This window comes from Gymnoscopelus microlampas (genome assembly GCF_963454915.1).
Source record: "Gymnoscopelus microlampas genome assembly, chromosome: 6".
NCBI lineage: Eukaryota > Metazoa > Chordata > Actinopteri > Myctophiformes > Myctophidae > Gymnoscopelus > Gymnoscopelus microlampas.
In genome coordinates this window covers 3151350-3172785 of record NC_139943.1, presented here as the reverse complement: position 1 = coordinate 3172785, position 21436 = coordinate 3151350, and the positions used below count along the sequence as shown (strand labels likewise).

General features: G+C 40.8%; 1 protein-coding gene across 4 annotated transcripts in view; it reads right to left on the bottom strand.

Moving 5' to 3' along the window:
• Positions 1-3725: 3725 nt before the first annotated feature.
• Positions 3726-21436, bottom strand: part of LOC311047346 (uncharacterized protein) — a 31608-nt gene continuing 13897 nt past the window's right edge. For 3 of the 4 annotated variants that reach the window (XM_084060032.1, XM_084060034.1, XM_084060033.1), the window contains 6 exons: positions 11977-12023; positions 11595-11747; positions 8133-8215; positions 7970-7985; positions 6926-6946; positions 3726-6143 (listed from right to left, as the gene is read on the bottom strand). In XM_084060032.1, the coding sequence (XP_083916158.1) occupies positions 5227-6143; positions 6926-6946; positions 7970-7985; positions 8133-8215; positions 11595-11747; positions 11977-12023 (1237 nt within the window). In that variant the 3' untranslated portion in view covers positions 3726-5226. The remainder of the gene's footprint in view (positions 6144-6925; positions 6947-7969; positions 7986-8132; positions 8216-11594; positions 11748-11976; positions 12024-21436) is intronic. The other variant, XM_084060035.1, reaches the window with a different exon arrangement.

The window sequence follows — 21436 nt, the reverse complement described above, 5'->3', positions numbered from 1 at the left end:
TAGAGTTGAGAGAATGAAGTAAAGAATACCTCAACTGAAGTCTAAAGATGGTTGAACACCAGACTCCAAACATAAAAATAAATAAATCAATAGTTATGTGGAGGTACTTCTGAAGTGAACAGCAAATTATTTAATTTAATTAATGAATGTATTTTATTATTTCTCTCACATTAATCCACATATCACCACTAGACATCAATGTAAATTTGCTGAAATTAGCATGTTATCCATATTTCATGTTCAGGAGTAGTGTTAGTAGTGGATATAAAACATTTTATTACTGAAAGCTGGTGGGTGGATATGGAGGGTCTTTAAGGTAGCAGCTGCTTGGTATGTAATGTGGTGGAAATAGGGGTGTGGTGGGTGATATGGTGGTGCAAGGAGGGGTGTAGGGGGCTGTGTGGGGGGTATGGGGATGGGTGTGACGGGTGGGTATAGGGGGGGCTTTCAGCCGATCTATAAGCTCAAAATGGCCAGTAATGGGACACGTTGTGAGCTTGTAGATCGGCTATTTTCAAACAAAGTATAAAATAGGGTTAAAGTGATTAAACTGTTCCTCGTTTGCTGTGGACCCCCTGGAACTTGCTCTAAAGATATGATAAAAATGTGATTGTAATTAAAGACCTATATTATACAACTGTAGAATTGAAGAAACGTTTGCACAAACATGTCACACTTAAGAACTCAAAGGCCTAAGAGTGCTCTTCAGTGTGTGTAGATTCTGTTCTTACCTGAGAACAGATCACAGCTAAGAAAACATTGGAGTATACCAAAATCTTCTTAAAAACTTAAGTGGGTTTAAGAAGAAATTTCCTCTTAAGAACGGTTGCTGCATGAGGCCCATTGTATTCACAGAGTTCACAGTGACAAAATGTTGTATTCACATACTAACCTCAATACCAGACAACGTGTTGTTGAGCTCTGCTCCTTCCTTCTCCATCTGTCTCTTGGTCTCCTCAAAGCCCTTGTAGTAGACGCCGAAGTTTAGAAAGACCCTCACGCCCCCCAACTTGTTGTGGAAGTTACCAAGACACATCTGGTAGAATCCTGGAAGGTGGAAGATGCAGTCAGACAAGGAGGAGACATTCAAAATGCCCAAAATGTTAAGCATTACTGAGGTAATACATCAGGTTTTCAAGGACACAGGTTTGCTGTGTGCAGACTCTTATTGCTCCCTGTTCTCTTCTAAACTAGAGGTTTTTGCCGAAAATAGCCGAGTTACACGCTCTTGTAGATTGGCTATTTCCACAGAACATGAAATATTACATGCCCAGAATAGTGATGCTAGGCTTCAAATGTTAAGCCTAGCAAGTTAAGCAAGTGTTAAACCTAGCATTGTTGCACAACGAGCAGCTAAAACAGCCACTGTTTTTGAAAATATTTGTAAATTAGATTTATTTGAAAAATTAAATTAACTAGAAAACCCCCTTTAGAATTTAAATTAAATGGTAGTCAAAATGAAATACAAATAACAACTGTAATAACCTTGAGCAGAAAGACATACAACATAGTGGCAATGAAACAGGAGGCTGTTGTTAGTACTACTGTACCTGTCTCTTTGGTCTCAAAGTTGATTGTACCAATAGCATCAATCATTGGATGTTGTTACGAGGAAACCATCTGGTGACGTGATCGACACCATGAGACGCTTGTCCGTGGCCATCCCTGTCACCCACTGTACCGGCACACACACACACACACACACACACACACACAATTTCAATTCAATTCAATTCAATTCAATTCACACACACACACACACATACACACACACACACACACACACGCACGCACGCACGCACACACACACGCACGCACGCACACAAACTATTTGTTCATAACCACTTAAGCCCTATATCCTCCTTGTACGATGAATAGTGAAAATAGCCGATCCACAAGCTCGTGTTGCATTGTGACACATTATGTTGCAATATAGGGATTAAGTGGTTTAATTGGCTATATTCTAGGTCCAATTATAGTTAACTGATGATCCCATGCACAAACTAAATATGAAACAATAAAGCAAAACGTCCATAAAAGGAAGGTTGTATCTTTGGTTTCATTTTTAGCACAATGGTCCTTTTAACAACCTAAATAATCCTGGCAGTATGGATTGGACAAAAAATCGATTCAATTCAATTAATATCAAGTTACATGGATGAAATGCAGACCAAATACGTTCATTTCAAAATCAAAATGTCACATCCGTGACACGCACCATATCTGTTATGTTCTACACAACAATAACACATTTAAACCTATGCAGGAGCAAACCTGTTACACATTGGGTAGAAACAGACAAATGAATGACCATAATACATAATCCAATTATTAAATCAAAACCTTGTTTTCAAACATAATTTTACAAGGTTCCTTGCATTGCTTCCAAAGCAATGTAAGGCAAGTGTGTTGAGAATACTGGTCTTTTATCAGGAAATAACAGAATGCCCTGTCCCCTGACTGACCAATCAGAATCAATAGGAATATACAAATGTAAAGAGTGTGTGCGTGCGTGATTCAACTGAATCTTTTGTTTCAGATGTGTGGGCTTTGTAGAGGGAGATTTTCCAGAATTCCTCCGTTGGTTTTATCCAAGTAAGTCCTCCATGACTCCGGGCTCCTTGAGAAGGCCGTTGGACAGGGCCCAGGGACATTCGGCCCGGGACTTTATGATGGAGAGGCCTTTCAATGGCCGCACGCAAAAAATATTTTCTGATACTTACTGACGAATGATGACAGTAATTGTAGGTCTAATGATTTTTGTAAAATGAAGAATATATAATCATGTTGTAGATCATCAAGTCAATTTAGGATGTCTTGTTGACACCTGCCTCATCAGTTTGTACTGTATAAGAGTCTCACCAATGTACTGTATCAGGTGATCAAAACAAGACCAGGCAAGACTAGGTGACATTCACACTATATTGCAAACTACTGCTAACTTCTGTAACAAAATGTGAAATATGTTTTGCAACAGAAGAAGACAGTTCTGCATTGGTTTAATGGCTAACAATACAATGGGTGGTCTTTAGTAGTTCAGGAAACAAAGAATTCCTGCGTGATCTATTCTAACAGAGTGGTGCAAACACAACTGCAAAGACAGTGAACAGAGCAGTAAAGTCACATACATAATCACATGCAGTACATACAGTACATACATACATACACACCCAGCTAAAGATATGTTTTCTTTCTCACCGGTCTTCTTTCTTTGGGACTTTTCTTTCTTTCTTATTATACTGTTTTGCTAATTCCTCACCAAAACAAAAGTAAAGTGAAACTCAGCCTGTGAGCCAAACTCTGAGCACTAGTGATGAGCGGGCGCACAGATTGGTGAACCAATGATCGCTGCCAAGTGGGCGCTACATGGCACGGCCGGCCGAACTTCTAGTTCTATCAAAACATGGAGGGATATGGTGTTTTTCAATAGCTTACAAGTCTTGACTTAACTGTCCAAACATTGGTTTCCATTTGCAAAAGCTCTATGACCCATTTAGAATGATGACTATTATTTGGGGTGTTCAAACTTTGTCTCTGCATTTTTATTAATATAATGTATTATTCAGCTACAATGTAAACGCTCTGGTCATAAGCTAATTGTCAGGAATGAGTGACGGGCAGGACCCAAAAGCAGACGAACAAGGCAGGATCAATTTAAGAGTTTATTAAGCAAACTGAGTTTAACTTTTCCAAAAGAAGGTAAGAGAACAGGTGGGGTGGAGGCAAATTAGCACTGACCACAAATTTGCTTGACATAGGTCTAAGAACCATCTAATTTACCATGCAAACACAGGGTTTAAATAGACAGGGATTAACAGGACACAGGTGAACTCAACAGACAATCAACACTGAGATAGGCTGGGGGATTAAGAGGACACAGGTGGAAACACTGACAATATCACAGGACTGGTACTAGTAGTCAGGGGATATTGGCAGAATATTTTCCAATCTTGGAATAAAGTCCTTACCAAAACAAAATCTTCACCAATGTGTTTGTAAAGGTGTCAAGTAACACATCTCACAAAGACTGAAATTCAGTATCCCTAGGAGAATTTTTGACAGCTCCTTAAAGTTGGGGTACCCACCATAACCTTCAGTCAAACTAGGGTGTTTTTATGATTCTGAATCCATTGCAAGCATTTGTTTTGCACCAAAACCACTCCTTGGGCTAAAAACGGCCATAGCCATCCTTTTCCAGGTATACTTTTTGTATAAAAAGCCCATTGAGATTGGGCCGTTTTTAGCCCAAGGAGTGGTTTTGGTGCAAAACAAATGCTTGCAATGGATTCAGAATCATAAAAACACCCTAGTTTGACACCTCACATCCTACTTAAAACAGAATTAAATTTTGATTTTTTTTGGGGGGGGGATTTTTTTTAACTAAGGTTATGGTTATGGTGGGTACCCCAACTGTCAAAAATTCTCCTAGGAAACTGCATTTCAGTCTTTGTGAGATGTGTTACTAGACACCTTTACAAACACATTGGTGAAGATTTTTTTTGGAAAGGAATTTATTCCAAGATTTTTTTAATATCCCCTGACTATAAGCAGGTAACAGTAACTAGGCAGACAGGAAACACTGGGGACAATACTACAAAATAAGATGCACAAAACCAAGGCAACAACAGAGTAACAGAAAACCAAAACCAAACAGAACAGAAATACATGAGAAATACAGAACAACTGAACTATAGAACAAGTCCTAATAAGTCCAAAACCTTATAAGGGCAGTCAAGGTCCAAGGACTGAGGAGTGGAACGTGACACTAATTGTCTGTGAAGTGGATACATGAAGATTACAGATTACAGAGATATTCTGGATGTGCATGTGAACAGAGGACTCATGCATCATAGCCATATGCTTGAACAGAAAAGTAACAGGCACAGTGAAAGCCATATACTGTGCCTCTGAACCTTCTTACCCCTACAAGATCCATCACTATAGGATCATGGGATATGAGGACATTATACTGATGAGAAGACAGCAAACATATTGCATGTAGGATTTCCTCTCAACTACTCAACTACAACAGCTACAGGAACTAAGACCACCTGCAACAGCATACCAACAAGAAAATAATCTATCTATCCCAGTAAAAAATATACAATGTACTTGTAATGTGTAGTGTATATAGATGTATTGATAATTTTTTTGTTTGTGTATGTTGTTTGCGTTTGTTTTGTTTTGTATTGTGATTTCATATCAATACTAAAATTAGTCTGCAATTCAAAAAAACGTTTTTTTTTGGGGGGGAGGTGGCCCCTCCCTCGGGGCTCCACGCAGCACCAGGTGGAGGGTGGATTCGTTCTGAATGTTGTAGTCAGACAGGGTGCGGTCATCTTCCAGTTGCTTGCCGATAAAGATCAGCCTCTGCTGGTCAGGGGGAATGCCTTCCTTGTCCTGGATTTTGGACTTCACATTCTCAATGGTGGTGCTTGGCTCAACCTCGAGGATGATGGTCTTTCCTGTGAGGGTTTTGACAAAGATCTGCAGCATGTCCCCCGTCAGACACAGCACCAGGTGGAGGGTGGATTTTTCCTGAATGTTGTAGTCAGACAGGGATCGGCCATCTTTCAGTTGCTGGCTGGCAAAGATCAGCATCTGCTGGTCAGGGGGAATGCCTTCCTTGTCCTGGATTTTGGACTTCACATTCTCAATGGTGTTGTTTGGCTCAACCTCGAGGCTGATGGTCTTTCCGGTGAAGAGGGTGGATACGTTCAGAATGTTGTAGTCAGACAGGGTGCAGCCATCTTCCAGTACCTTGCCGGCAAAGATCAGCATCTGCTGGTCAGGGGGAATGCCTTCCTTGTCCTGGATTTTGGACTTCACATTCTCAATGGTGTTGTTTGGCTGAACCTTGAGGCTGATGAACTGTCCTGTGAGGGTTTTGACAAAGATCTGCTTGGTGAGTCCCCATAAAGGCAGCACCAGGTGGAGGGTGGATTCGTGCTGAATGTTGTAGTCAGACAGGGTTCGGCCATCTTCCAGTTGCTTGCCGGCAAAGATCAGCCTCTGCTGGTCAGGGGGAATGCCTTCCTTGTCCTGGATTTTGTCCTTCAATTTCTCAATGGTGTCGCTTGGCTCAACCTCGAGGCTGATGGTCTTTCCTATGAGGTTCTTGACAAAGATCTGCATATTTGCACCTGTATGAAAAAAAGGAAAAAACAAACATTGAGGGGTCAGGAAAACTATAATATGGTAATATGAAAAGTGCTTCTGACAACTGTGCCATTCAGTGCAGGTAATAATCTTTTGGCATTATATCAGCAAGACAACTTTAGACAATAAGACAATACGTGTTTGTTCATAATAAAATAAAGACAACATTTCAAAATCAGTCTCATAATATTAAGCAGTTAAGATAATGTTTTCCAATAAGTCGTAGATAGAGCTTTAATTTCAAGCAAGCAGTCAGTACAGCTAGTCGCTATTAGAGTACCAGCGCCATTTTATAGTGTTTTTTTTGTATATTTTAACAAATGCAGACTTTTTGCCCCAGTGAAGGCAGTTTCTGTAAACGCCTAATCATTCTTGTTGCCGACGTTTCCTTCGATGACTCAAAACGACTAGTACAACATCATTTTTTAAGTTTAAGCACTTCTAACAGCATTAAGGCCGTTTCAGACGGGGTGCGAGTGACACAGGCGTTCTCATTTGCATCAGCGGGGATCGTGCTACGATCATTGCCCGTCTCTAGTCTTTATCACATAAGTTTAGAACTGGACAAAGTTACACTCTAATGAGAAAAGTCCATAATTAACTGATATTGAGCAACAAAAGCTTATAAATGTATCAAAATCCAAAGGAGACTAGACACTGCTATGAAAACAATATAATGGGACTCGATAGAGCTAGTAGGTCTGAGCCTAAATGAACTCTCCATTTAGTCTCCATTTAGAGTCAACCAGCTTTGAACAGCACTCACCTGCTGCACCTCTGGAATGAGCTGCAAGAAATAAAACATTCAAATTAAATTGAAACATGAACATGTGAGTTAATATGGAAAAGTAGGCCTAAAGTTAGACTTGAGCTAATATGGACCAGTTGGAAACTAAAACCAAAATATTAGACACTTAGGGTAAGTGATTTACTTTTGTTAAAAATAAGTGTTAAATAGCTCTATATTCTGATAGTACTCATTGCTAGAGTTTTTGTTCAGTAAAAGTCTCCATGTCTCTCCAGCTCTTTAATAAAACAGAAAATGCATTTTCAGTACTCTCTCCTGATTGGCTTAAATGTTGTCACCTACAGTACCTGAAAATGTACGTATATTCTGTTTACTAAAGAGTTGGAGAGACCCTTCTGACCGAAACAAACGCTCTGTAGCAATGACTACTATCAGAATACTTCAACAACAAAAAAATGTACCAAAAGAAATCACTTACCCTACCTTTAAAAATGACATTATTGCATGAGTACTCTCACATTCTCCATCACCACCTGGTATGGGAACTGCTCTGCTGCTGACAAGAAGGCGCTTCAGAGGGTGGTGAGAACCACCCAGAAGATCACCCACAGCAGAGTTCCTTCCATTGAGGACATCTACGTCAGCAGGTGCAGGAGCAGTGCGGCCTGCGTTATGGAGGACCCCACTCACCCAGCCCATAAACTGTTTGACCCCTCGGGCAAGAGGCTGTGGCTCATCAAAGCTAAAACTGAAAGGCTTAAATGCAGCTTCTACCCAGGGGCTGTTAGCCCCAATAAATGCACTTTGGCTGTTCTGCCTTGCTGTGCTGTTATAAAGTATGTCATCTCGTTTTGATAAATGCTAGATGATACTGTTCTTAATATGCTGCTCAGTTTTAATTTACTGCACTTTAGGATTTTATGCTTGTTTGTTATGTATTGATAGTTATTTTATTGTACACTGTTGGTCCTGAGTACAATTTCATTTTATGTGCAAGCGTGTACATGACAAATACAATGAACCATGAACCTTGATTTACAAAGACGATCATTAAGCACAAACCTGATTCCTGTTGGTCCTGGAGAGAGGGAGGAGAAAAGAAAGACATCAAAGCATTTGAATAGATAGATTATCATTACCATCATCATTACCAGCTCCTTTAGCACCTGTAGGACGGTATCGTTTGAAAGTGAGAAAGTGAGTGCTGACTGTGTGTATTCATTACCAGCTCTGTTACCACTTGTTGGACGGCATCCTTAATGCCAGGCTCATGCTTCTCAAAGAGGGCTTCTGTCTCAGCAGTGCATTCTGGGAAAAGAAGATTCAGTTAATCAGATAGACATGCAGTTGATACCTAGAACCATGACTATAACGCTGTTCTATCCACCACTCTCTCCTATTCTCCTCTCTGTTCTGCCATCATAGAACATAGAGGATGTAATCGGGCACAACATCTGGCTTGTGGCATGTCGTTTAAACGGGCCCCTCCCGCAAACATTGAAAGCCAATCATAGTCAATCGGAATGGAATGTGAAAGATACATCTTGATCACTTGACTACAGGTGGAAATGGGCATAGCCTATTTAGGGAGTTGTGTAATGATCCAAGGAATGATTGATTGAATACTTTATTAGACATACATGCAAACAGCACAAGTACAGTCATACACTTGACACAGTCATACACTAAAAGGACTCACACAAAAAAATACTTTTTTTGTGTTTCTCCATTGAGGTCCTACTGTATGTATTCCAAGGGGAAAATAAATTATTATGACCTTTTAATTAAGTATTCATTGAATTAAGTATGACCTAAGGTAGCTCTACAGATTACAGATTACTATACAGACTGGCAGTGAAATGAAGTCGGGAGATCAGTCGGTTGGAAAGTGTGAAATAAAGTTTCTGAACGCACCTGAGAGCCGACACCGACAGATTGCAGGGTGCTTTGGGCATGGGCACAAGGTCATCTGTATTTAAACTATTTTGGTGTATCATATCTTTCATATTTAATGTTAACTAAAACACAAACACTGTGTGTCTGCACCAAGCGGCAGCACAATGCGCACACGGCCATATCATTTTGCTTCAACTAATGATCAATATAATGTAATAAATAGCTAGAATGATTAGGAAAAAATGGAAACCTGTCATTTCTGTTTGAGTAGCCTTCTGTAGGATAGGCTACTCACAACACAAGCCTTGCACACAAAGTAATTCAACGTCTCATCATCATCAGCCAACCAGCCCGCTGCTATCCGGCGGTCGAAAGACTTTCAACGCTTCCCTACAACTTCCGACCCGGCGTGACATTGTACCCATATTTATCGTGCTGTTTGTTGTGCATGGTGTGGGAGAGCAAGTCAAAGAGCTCATATTTGAGAAATGCAGCATCTAATATAAAACATGACATGCAGGAGGAGCGAGTGAGTGAGCAGGCAGGAATGTGTGGAATTAGAATGTGGCTGTCATCCTTGATTCCTCCGGATTCACATCTAATCCTCACGTCCTCGCACTGAGGCAGGACTGAGGCGGGAGTGGAGGACAGGAGTGTGGACGTTAGAGTATTGGAATATGGCTCTAGTCCAGTGGTTCTCAAACATGTTTGGCTCAGGGCACCCCTCTAAACAACTTTTTCATCCACTGCACCCCTGAATTACATTGTTACTTTATAGCACCTTACATGTATGTGATATTACGATACGTAAATATGTAAATTGTTCCCCCTAAAATAAACTATGTCACGAGGAAAACTTGAGAGAATGTCTGTTTCCATTATAGGACAGATTGAAAATAACTTTGTACTTGACGTTTAACCCCAGCATCCCCATTCTGAGGGGAAACATTCGTCAATGTGACACGTTGTGAGCTTGTAGATCTGCTATTTTTGGCAAAGAGATTTGGTGTAGACTGAAAAAGAACGCACCAAGTAGGCCTACAGCACAAAAAGTATTCCGCGGCACCCCTGGACCTGCGCCACGGCACCCTAGGGTGCCATGGCGCACACTTTGAGAAACCCTGCTCTAGTCTTCATTGGTGTAACTAAAGGCCAGATCGCACCAATGCCACTCCTTGCAACTGCCATTGGGATAAATGGTTGCAAGTATAGTTGCATGTTGCAAGGAGTTGCGACTAGTTGCATTGGTGTGGACTGGCCTTTAGCTCCGCCCCTTTTCAGATTGGTTATGAATTGATGTTTTCTAAATGTCGACATAACTTTACACTGCTTGTCACACAGACTTGTGGTTCATAATTGGACTCGTTGAGTCTTTGTCCTTCATTGTTGTAACTTAGCTCTGCAGCCTGTTTCGTTAGGTCAATATTTGATTGTTCCTATCTTTTGACTACTTCTTACATACAGACATGTGTCATATTATTGGACTGGTTTCAGTGTCCAATCATAATACACATCATTGGTGTAACTTAGCCATGCCACCTTTCCTGATTGGTCAATGCCTGAAAAAACATCAGGAGACCACGAGGGGAGGTAAATGTAATCTCCTTTGTACATATAGTGTTTTTATTTGTTGATGACATGTAATATTGTGTTAATTTGTTATGCTATTTGAATAATCAAATACATAGGACCACAATGGAAACAAGTCCCCAGGACATCTTTGCATTATCCTTTTAGCTTTAGTGTCTATTCTGTAGCACGTACTGTTTACATTTCTGACTAATGATAAGTCCCAGTTGCATCAATGTGATGTTTTTCTTTATGCATTACATTCACCCATTCACACACACATTCATACACCGATGGCGGAGGAAACCATGCAAGGCGCCAACCTGCTCATCGGGAGCAATTAGGGGTTCAGCGTCTTGCTCAAGGACACTTCTACACTAACTCTGGGGGAGCCTGGGATTTTGAACCAATTGTCATACAGGCTTTTGGATTACATCATTGGACTCAGGGTCCTTGACCTTGACCCTCACTAATGTTACCCTAGCAACCACAGACTAAGAACAAACTACACGTTTTACCGAATCAACATCCTAGCAACTGCCTGTTTGATGATTACAACTGCCTAAAAACACCCAATTAGATTTGTTGCTAAACTACTTTTAGTGTTACAACAGTAGTTGAACACAGCTCTCTATTCTGCACAGTAGTTTTAAGCGTTGCTAGCCCTTTCTACACGTTACTTTGTGTGTACAGTATGTACGTATATCTGTCTGTGTCAATGAGCACGAACACCTGCAGCTGATTGCAACACAAACTTGCAACTCATTATAACACAAACAGGAGGCACAGCACAGCATTCACGGCACTTAAAAATACACGCACCCACAACTAACGAAAGCACCCACACGCATACAGTATCAACATAAAAATACAGAGAAAAAATACCACTATGTACAACAACAAAAAAAAGCCTACAGTATTTACAAAAAAGGGATGGGGTCGTCTGTCTACCGGGAAACTGGTACTACCTCCTCTTATGGCCTCCAGAAAGATGAGTTTTTAGGGCTGTTTTAAATGAGCCCAGCAGACTGCATTTTTTGAGGGATGGGGTTAGACTATTCCATACCTTGGTGGCTGTGCTATAGATTAGAAGGAGAATTTGCCCATGTTTGTTTCATGGGTGGGTGGTACCAGATTGTTGTTTACGCTCCCTCTAGTTTCGTGACTGTGGGTGTCACTAACTTCTTGGTATTTAGACAGATATGCGGGTATATATTCTCACCTGGAAACAGAGGTCTTTTATCTGGTTCTTGGTGCCAGCACCTCTCCATGAGCTTTACCAGGTCCTCCAGCCCTGTGGCCTGCTTTGGGTCAACCTCCAGGGACGGCCTTTGTCCCTGAGGGACCAGATGCTGTATGATGGCGGGGAGGGAATCTGAGAGAACAGAGTGGAGGATAGATGATGGGGGGATGGATGAATTGAAGAGAATTATTAGTAATCTATAGGAGAATAGTTACTTGTCAAACAATGTGTTTCTAATTATTGCTATTGTTGAATTAACATTAAGCCAAATATGCCATATGTGAGTCAGAGGCAATGTGTGATTTAAGGAGTGAGAGATTGATGGAGAGAGAAGTGGAAATTAAGAGAGAAAATCACTTGCCATATGGTTCTTTCCCCTTCACAATGGCACACAGAAGTATCCCATAGCTAAAATAAAAAGAGAGACATCAGGAATGTCTGCATTTACCTTACATAGCATTCATGTTTAATTTGCCAATTGAGAACACAAACAAAAACATCAAAAATAGCAACTAGATAAAATGTCCATATTGTTGGGGTATTTGTCACTGTACACATAGGCCTACGTGAACTTAGGTTAGTTTGCACAGACAGAAGTAGCTATATGTATCTACTTTCTGTTAAACAAAACTAAAACAAATCTAACTAGAAAATATAGCTGCAAGCAGCGATAATACGGGGCCAGTGAATAGAGAGAGAGAGAGACATGGAAACGGAATAGATTGAAGAGAGAGAGAGTGACATGGAAACAATAGATTGATGAGAGAGAGAGATGGAAACATAATGGTTTGATTGGACATCTCAACCTACTGCCATTAACAGGATTCGAACTCTCAACCTTCAGACTAATAGGCTGCAACACTACCTATAGTGCTATAGCTTTGTCCAGGCTGATATTGTCTCTTGAAGATCATAAACTCTTGCCTTCTTTCATGAACCAAGCCCCTGTTTCACTAACACTAAGATCACTCGTTCACAAACCATTTACCAATGAAGAAATTGTACATCTCCTCAGAACCAAAACTAGTGAAAGTAGCCGATCTACAAGCTCACAAACCATGAAAGGTTGTGAGATTGTAGATCAGCTATTTTCAGAATGAAGTATGTCATACGTTGAAAAAACGTACTCTCAAATAAGCATTTCAGGTTATCTTTACCATTTGCATATGTATTCATTGATACAGTCATGTTGTTTGCAATTCAACTTAAATTAAGTCTGCATCAAGTGAGGCTTGAACTGGCAACCTTGGGATTGTGAGGCATTCATTTAAGGGAGACACCATTGGCCCAACAGACAAGTAACTGTGAAAAAGGAGATCACACAGATGATACAGTTTCACGCAAATAGCTGAAAAATCCTGGGTTTAAGTGTTTTTCAAACTGTTCAAAATTGCGGACAATCTAAGGGCGGCACTTACTGGTCAAAGCGATAGATGTGTTCCTCATGAGTCAAGGCACATGTGTAAGCAAGTTTCACGACTTTCGGCCAAACGAGGCATGACTTATGCCTGTTTAAAGTCTGCCTTTTCAAAAAATTGCTATAGCGCCCCCTTTTGGCCAATTGGAGTAAGATTGGTTTCAGTGATATTTGGAATGACCCTGTACATTTCTGCAAAGTTTCAAAGAAATGTGAGTCTGCATGTATGTTTTAGGCACAGATGAATAATTTTCATAAAACTGTAATAGTTAAAATCTATCTCCTCCTGGGATTTTTGAGCAATCTGCACGAAACGTTTAACACTTGAACTTTGGACCTCTGCATACAAAAATTTCCAACGGATTTTCCATAAGTGAAAAAATGCAGAAGTTAGGAGCCAATGACTGTTTTTCATATAATGCAAAATGGTGGGAGATCTAAAGGTCAGAGGTCAAAAGTCAGAGGGTGAAAGTTGTTCAGCATGAGGAGACGCATATGTGTATTCAAGTTTCATGGCTCTAGGTCAAACAGGGCATGAGTTGTACCTGTTCAAAGTTGCCATTTTCAATTGAGTGCTATAGCGCCACCTTTGGACGAAAGATTGTGAGAATTATTTCTTGATCGTTTTTCATGACCATCTACCATATGGCCGAGTTTCGTAAAAAGCGACTGCACGGTTCAGCCAGAACTGCGAAAAGTGGCAGAAGAAGTGACAGAATACTGCCAATAACAAAACAGGTCCAGAGCTGAGCTCTGGCCCCGTAATAATAGCACAATAAGACATGGAAAGGGAATAGATTGAAATTGAGACAAAGCAAATGATTCCAACAGGCGAAAATTCTTTTTAGCCCAACCCAGCTGAGGTGGTCATATATAGGACGCAGGGGGGCAATCCCAGGTGAAAAACCTCACCCATTAACATCTCAACCTATTGCCATTGACAGGAATCAAACTCTCGACCTTTGGATTCACAGGCTGAGACACTACCTATACCGCTATAGCTTTGTCCAGGCTGAGGTCATCTGTTGAAGATAAAAGTGAACCAGTGAAAGCAGCCGATCTACAAGCTCAGAAACATGTTGCTATCTGAAAAGTTTTGAGATTGTAGATCGGTTATTTTCACAATGAAGTTTGTCATACATTAAAAAAACATACTCTCCCCAAGACGCATTTCATCATTACCTTTAACAGTTGCACATGTATTCAATGATACAGTCATGTTGTTTGCAATTCAACTTAAATTAAGTCTGCATCAAGTGAGGCTTGAACTGGCGACCCTGAGATTGTGAGGCATTCATTTAAGGGAGACGCCATTGGCCCAACAGATAAGTAACTGTGAAAAAGGAGATCACACAGATGATACAGTTTCACGCAAATAGCCGAAAAATCCTGGGTTTAAGTGTTTTTCAAACTGCTCAAAATTGCGGACAATCTAAGGGCGGAGCTTACTGGTCAAAGAGATAGATGTGTTCCTCATGAGTCAAGGCACATGTGTAAGCAAGTTTCACGACTTTCGGCCAAACGAGGCATGACTTATGCCTGTTTAAAGTCTGCCTTTTCAAAAAATTGCTATAGCGCCCCCTTTTGGCCAATTGGAGTGAGATTGGTTTCAGTGATATTTGGAATGACCCTGTACATTTCTGCAAAGTTTCAAAGAAATGTGAGTCTGCATGTATGTTTTAGGCACAGATGAATAATTTTCATAAAACTGTAATAGTTAAAATCTATCTCCTCCTGGGATTTTTGAGCAATCTGCACGAAACGTTTAACACTTGAACTTTGGACCTCTGCATACAAAAATTTCCAACGGATTTTCCATAAGTGAAAAAATGCAGAAGTTAGGAGCCAATGACTGTTTTTCATATAATGCAAAATGGTGGGAGATCTAAAGGTCAGAGGTCAAAAGTCAGAGGGTGAAAGTTGTTCAGCATGAGGAGACGCATATGTGTATTCAAGTTTCATGGCTCTAGGTCAAACAGGGCATGAGTTGTACCTGTTCAAAGTTGCCATTTTCAATTGAGTGCTATAGCGCCACCTTTGGACGAAAGATTGTGAGAATTATTTCTTGATCGTTTTTCATGACCATCTACCATATGGCCGAGTTTCGTAAAAAGCGACTGCACGGTTCAGCCAGAACTGCGAAAAGTGGCAGAAGAAGTGACAGAATACTGCCAATAACAAAACAGGTCCAGAGCTGAGCTCTGGCCCCGTAATAATAGCACAATAAGACATGGAAAGGGAATAGATTGAAATTGAGACAAAGCAAATGATTCCAACAGGCGAAAATTCTTTTTAGCCCAACCCAGCTGAGGTGGTCATATATAGGACGCAGGGGGGCAATCCCAGGTGAAAAACCTCACCCATTAACATCTCAACCTATTGCCATTGACAGGAATCAAACTCTCGACCTTTGGATTCACAGGCTGAGACACTACCTATACCGCTATAGCTTTGTCCAGGCTGAGGTCATCTGTTGAAGATAAAAGTGAACCAGTGAAAGCAGCCGATCTACAAGCTCAGAAACATGTTGCTATCTGAAAAGTTTTGAGATTGTAGATCGGTTATTTTCACAATGAAGTTTGTCATACATTAAAAAAACATACTCTCTCCAAGACGCATTTCATCATTACCTTTAACAGTTGCACATGTATTCAATGATACAGTCATGTTGTTTGCAATTCAACTTAAAATATAGCTGCAAGCAGCGATAATACGGGGACAGTGAATAGAGAGAGAGAGAGACATGGAAACGGAATAGATTGAAGAGAGAGAGAGTGACATGGAAACAATAGATTGATGAGAGAGAGAGATGGAAACATAATGGTTTGATTGGACATCTCAACCTACTGCCATTAACAGGATTCGAACTCTCAACCTTCAGACTAATAGGCTGCAACACTACCTATAGTGCTATAGCTTTGTCCAGGCTGATATTGTCTGTTGAAGATCATAAACTCTTGCCTTCTTTCATGAACCAAGCCCCTGTTTCACTAACACTAAGATCACTCGTTCACAAGCCATTTACCAATGAAGAAATTGTACATCTCCTCAGAACCAAAACTAATGAAAGTAGCCGATCTACAAGCTCACAAACCATGAAAAGTTGTGAGATTGTAGATCAGCTATTTTCAGAATGAAGTATGTCATACGTAAAAAACGTACTCTCAAATAAGCATTTCAGGTTATCTTTACCATTTGCACATGTATTCATTGATACAGTCATGTTGTTTGCAATTCAACTTAAATTAAGTCTACATCAAGTGAGGCTTGAACTGGCGACCTTGAGATTGTGAGGCATTCATTTAAGGGAGACGCCATTGGCCCAACAGACAAGTAACTGTGAAAAAGGAGATCACACAGATGATACAGTTTCACGCAAATAGCTGAAAAATCCTGGGTTTAAGTGTTTTTCAAACTGCTCAAAATTGCGGACAATCTAAGGGCGGAGCTTAATGGTCAAATCGATACGTGTGTTCCTCATGAGTCAAGGCACATGTGTAAGCAAGTTTCACGACTTTCGGCCAAACGAGGCATGACTTATGCCTGTTTAAAGTCTGCATTTTCAAAAAATTGCTATAGCGCCCCCTTTTGGCCAATTGGAGTAAGATTGGTTTCAGTGATATTTGGAATGACCCTGTACATTTCTGCAAAGTTTCAAAGAAATGTGAGTCTGCATGTACGTTTTAGGCACAGATGAATAATTTTCATAAAACTGTAATAGTTAAAATCTATCTCCTCCTGGGATTTTTGAGCAATCTGAACGAAACGTTTACCACTTGAACTTTGGACCTCTGCCTACAAAAATTTCCAACGGATTTTCCATAAGTGAAAAAATGCAGAAGTTAGGAGCCAATGACTGTTTTTCATATAATTCAAAATGGTGGGAGATCTAAAGGTCAGAGGTCAAAAGTCAGACCACGACAGTTGTCGGGCATGAAGAGACGCATGTGTGTATCTAAGTTTCATGGTTGTAGGTCAAACAGGGCATGAGTTGTACCTGTTCAAAGTTGGCACTTTCAATTGAGTGCTATAGCGCCACCCTTTGACGAATGAGTGTGAGAATTATTTCTTGGTAGTTTTTCATGAGCATCTACCATATGGCCGAGTTTCGTAAAAAGCGTATGCACGTTTAAGCCAGAACTGGCAAAAACAAGTATTTTTCAAACTGCTCAAAATTGCGGAAAATCTAAGGGCGGAGCTTAATGGTCAAATCGATACGTGTGTTCCTCATGAGTCAAGGCACATGTGTAAGCAAGTTTCACGACTTTCGGCCAAACGAGGCATGACTTATGCCTGTTTAAAGTCTGCCTTTTCAAAAAATTGCTATAGCGCCCCCTTTTGGCCAATTGGAGTAAGATTGGTTTCAGTGATATTTGGAATGACCCTGTACATTTCTGCAAAGTTTCAAAGAAATGTGAGTCTGCATGTATGTTTTAGGCACAGATGAATAATTTTCATAAAACTGTAATAGTTAAAATCTATCTCCTCCTGGGATTTTTGAGCAATCTGCACGAAACGTTTAGCACTTGAACCTTGGACCACTGCCTACAAAAATTTCCAACGGATTTTCCATAAGTGAAAAAATGCAGAAGTTAGGAGCCAATGACTGTTTTTCATATAATTCAAAATGGTGGGAGAGCTAAAGGTCAGAGGTCAAAAGTCAGAGGGTGAAAGTTGTTCAGCATGAGGAGACGCATATGTGTATCCAAGTTTCATGGCTGTAGGTCAAACAGGGCATGAGTTGTACCTGGTCAAAGTTGGCATTTTCAATTGAGTGCTATAGCGCCACCTTTGGACGAAAGATTGTGAGAATTATTTTTTGATCGTTTTTCATGACCATCTACCATATGGCCGAGTTTCGTAAAAAGCGACAGCGCGGTTCAGCCAGAACTGCGAAAAGTGGCAGAAGAAGAAGAAGAAGAAGAAGAAGAAGAAGTGACAGAATACTGCCAATAACAATACGTGTACAGAGCAGAGCTCTGTCCCCGTAATTAAGTCTGCATCAAGTGAGGCTTGAACTGGCGACCCTGAGATTGTGAGGCATTCATTTAAGGGAGACGCCATTGGCCCAACAGATAAGTAACTGTGAAAAAGGAGATCACACAGATGATACAGTTTCACGCAAATAGCCGAAAAATCCTGGGTTTAAGTGTTTTTCAAACTGCTCAAAATTGCGGACAATCTAAGGGCGGAGCTTACTGGTCAAAGAGATAGATGTGTTCCTCATGAGTCAAGGCACATGTGTAAGCAAGTTTCACGACTTTCGGCCAAACGAGGCATGACTTATGCCTATTTAAAGTCTGCCTTTTCAAAAAATTGCTATAGCGCCCCCTTTTGGCCAATTGGAGTGAGATTGGTTTCAGTGATATTTGGAATGACCCTGTACATTTCTGCCAAGTTTCAAAGAAATGTGAGTCTGCATGTATGTTTTAGGCACAGATGAATAATTTTCATGAAACTGTAATAGTTAAAATCTATCTCCTCCTGGGATTTTTGAGCAATCTGCACGAAACATTTTACACATGAACTTTGGACCACTGCCTACAAAAATTTCCAACGGATTTTCCATAAGTGAAAAAATGCAGAAGTTAGGAGCCAATGACTGTTTTTCATATAATTCAAAATGGTGGGCGATCTAAAGGTCAGAGGTCAAAAGTCAGACCACGAAAGTTGTCGGGCATGAAGAGACGCATGTGTGTATCGAAGTTTCATGGTTGTAGGTCAAACAGGGCATGAGTTGTACCTGTTCAAAGTTGGCACTTTCAATTGAGTGCTATAGCGCCACCCTTTGACGAATGAGTGTGAGAATTATTTCTTGGTAGTTTTTCATGAGCATCTACCATATGGCCGAGTTTCGTAAAAAGCGTATGCACGGTTAAGCCAGAACTGGCAAAAACAAGTATTTTTCAAACTGCTCAAAATTGCGGAAAATCTAAGGCCGGAGCTTAATGGTCAAATCGATACGTGTGTTCCTCATGAGTCAAGGCACATGTGTAAGCAAGTTTCACGACTTTCGGCCAAACGAGGCATGACTTATGCCTGTTTAAAATCTGCCTTTTCAAAAAATTGCTATAGCGCCCCCTTTTGGCCAATTGGAGTAAGATTGGTTTCAGTGATATTTGGAATGACCCTGTACATTTCTGCAAAGTTTCAAAGAAATGTGAGTCTGCATGTATGTTTTAGGCACAGATGAATCATTTTCATAAAACTGTAATAGTTAAAATCTATCTCCTCCTGGGATTTTTCAGCAATCTGCACGAAACGTTTCACACTTGAACTTTGCACCACTTTCTACAAAAATTTCCAACGGATTTTCCATAAGTGAAAAAATGCAGAAGTTAGGAGCCAATGACTGTTTTTCATATAATTCAAAATGGTGGGAGATCTAAAGGTCAGAGGTCAAAAGTCAGAGTGTGAAAGTTGTTCAGCATGAGGAGACGCATATGTGTATCCAAGTTTCATGGCTGTAGGTCAAACAGGGCATGAGTTGTACCTGGTCAAAGTTGGCATTTTCAATTGAGTGCTATAGCGCCACCTTTGGACGAAAGATTGTGAGAATTATTTTTTGATCGTTTTTCATGACCATCTACCATATGGCCGAGTTTCGTAAAAAGCGACAGCGCGGTTCAGCCAGAACTGCGAAAAGTGGCAGAAGTGACAGAATAATGCGAATAACAATACGTGTCCAGAGCAGAGCTCTGGCCCCGTAAAAATGCTCCTCGGAGCACAACTCTCCGCCAGAAGACTTGTGTTGGTTCGAAGGTCGCGAAGGTCGCTATCCCTCTTGTATATGTAAGTGTCCTATCCATCCTGTCTGGGTAAGTGTCCTCTTCCGTCCTGTCTGTGTAAGTGTCCTATCCCTCCTGTCTATATAAGTGTCCTATCTGTCCTATCTGTCCAATAAGACAGATAGGAACAATTGGACCGCGACTACTTGACTACTTCCGGTTCGAAGTCTGGGAGTGAGCTAGTGGCCGGATTTTCGGTATTGGAATCTGGCTTATCACTCTTTAAAAGTGACACATGTATTTATAGGTCGCTATCCCTCTTGTATATGTAAGTGTCCTATCCAACCTGTCTGGGTAAGTGTCCTCTTCCGTTCTGTCTTCCGTTCTATCCCTCCTGTCTGTATAAGTGTCCTATCCGTCCTGTCTATGTAAGTGTCCTATCCGTCCTGTCTGTGTAAGTGTCCTATCCGTCCTGTCTGTGTAAGTGTCCGATCCGTCTTGTCTGTATAAGTGTCCTATCCGTCCTGTCTGTATAAGTGTCCTATCCGTCCTGTCTGTATAAGTGTGCTATCCGTCCTGTCTGTACACTGTCCGTCCTGTCTGTGTAAGTGTCATATCCCTCCTGTCTATATAAATGTCTATCTGTCCTATCTGCCAATTATGTATCAGCCATGCAGCCATTTCATGGTTCCTGTCTTACCTCACTTTGACAGTGGCAGAGACACTGTCAAAGTGATGCCATGTATATATAGGCCGCTATGCATCACTAGCCAATCAGATCACAGTATTTCACGTGTCACGTGAGGCTTGACCAATCGGTGTGTCATGTTTAGAAAGTGAAAACGCAGTGAAAACAATACTCTCCTGGCGGAGAGTAATAAAACAGAAAGATCAACATGACTACATGACAACTTGACTTTCTACTTGAATGGTATGAAGCCTATCCACTACACATAATAAGCAGGATTTATGTTGGACATTCACAGGGCTTTATTGCCGCAACAGACAGTTGATTGAGTTGAGGATATAATTAGATAGACACAGACAATAGAGACACACGGGCGGAAACGGAAGGCCTACAAATTCACGCCCACTTTTGAGACAGCGCTGCTACTCGGGGTCCGTTGAAAGATGAACTGCAGCTCTCAATGCAATCTTTATGAGAGGCATTGTAAAATACCGTCATTTCATTGGTTAACTACTGAGGCTGTAGCGACTTTTTTGGTGTTCTAATAAAGTGTCCCATTTGTTTGATTTGTCCTTTTTAATGTCCCATATCTGTCATCTCGATATACTACCCACAATATACTATAATATACTCCATCAGTATGTCAAAACCGCTAGCATCGGAGATCTAGACTTTAGTGGTCGCATGGTATATACGTCACGGACGCATCCATTGAGGTTTTCAATACCCAGAAAACTGTCGAAAGTGGACGTTTTCAATATGTTTTGGTCATTATCTCTAGAACAGAAGGTCCAATCTGCTCAGTTCAAAGCTTGTTGGGTGCGTGACTTTGAGGACATTAAGCACGCAATGACACATTTTCGGGTTATTTGTTTTTTTTAGGGGAGGCGAGATCTTAGTTGGGCAGGGCCTGTCCTGACTCTACAGTGGGTACACCACTGGTCGGCGCTCGGAGCTCGTAAAGACAGTGATGTCACTGAAATGCGAC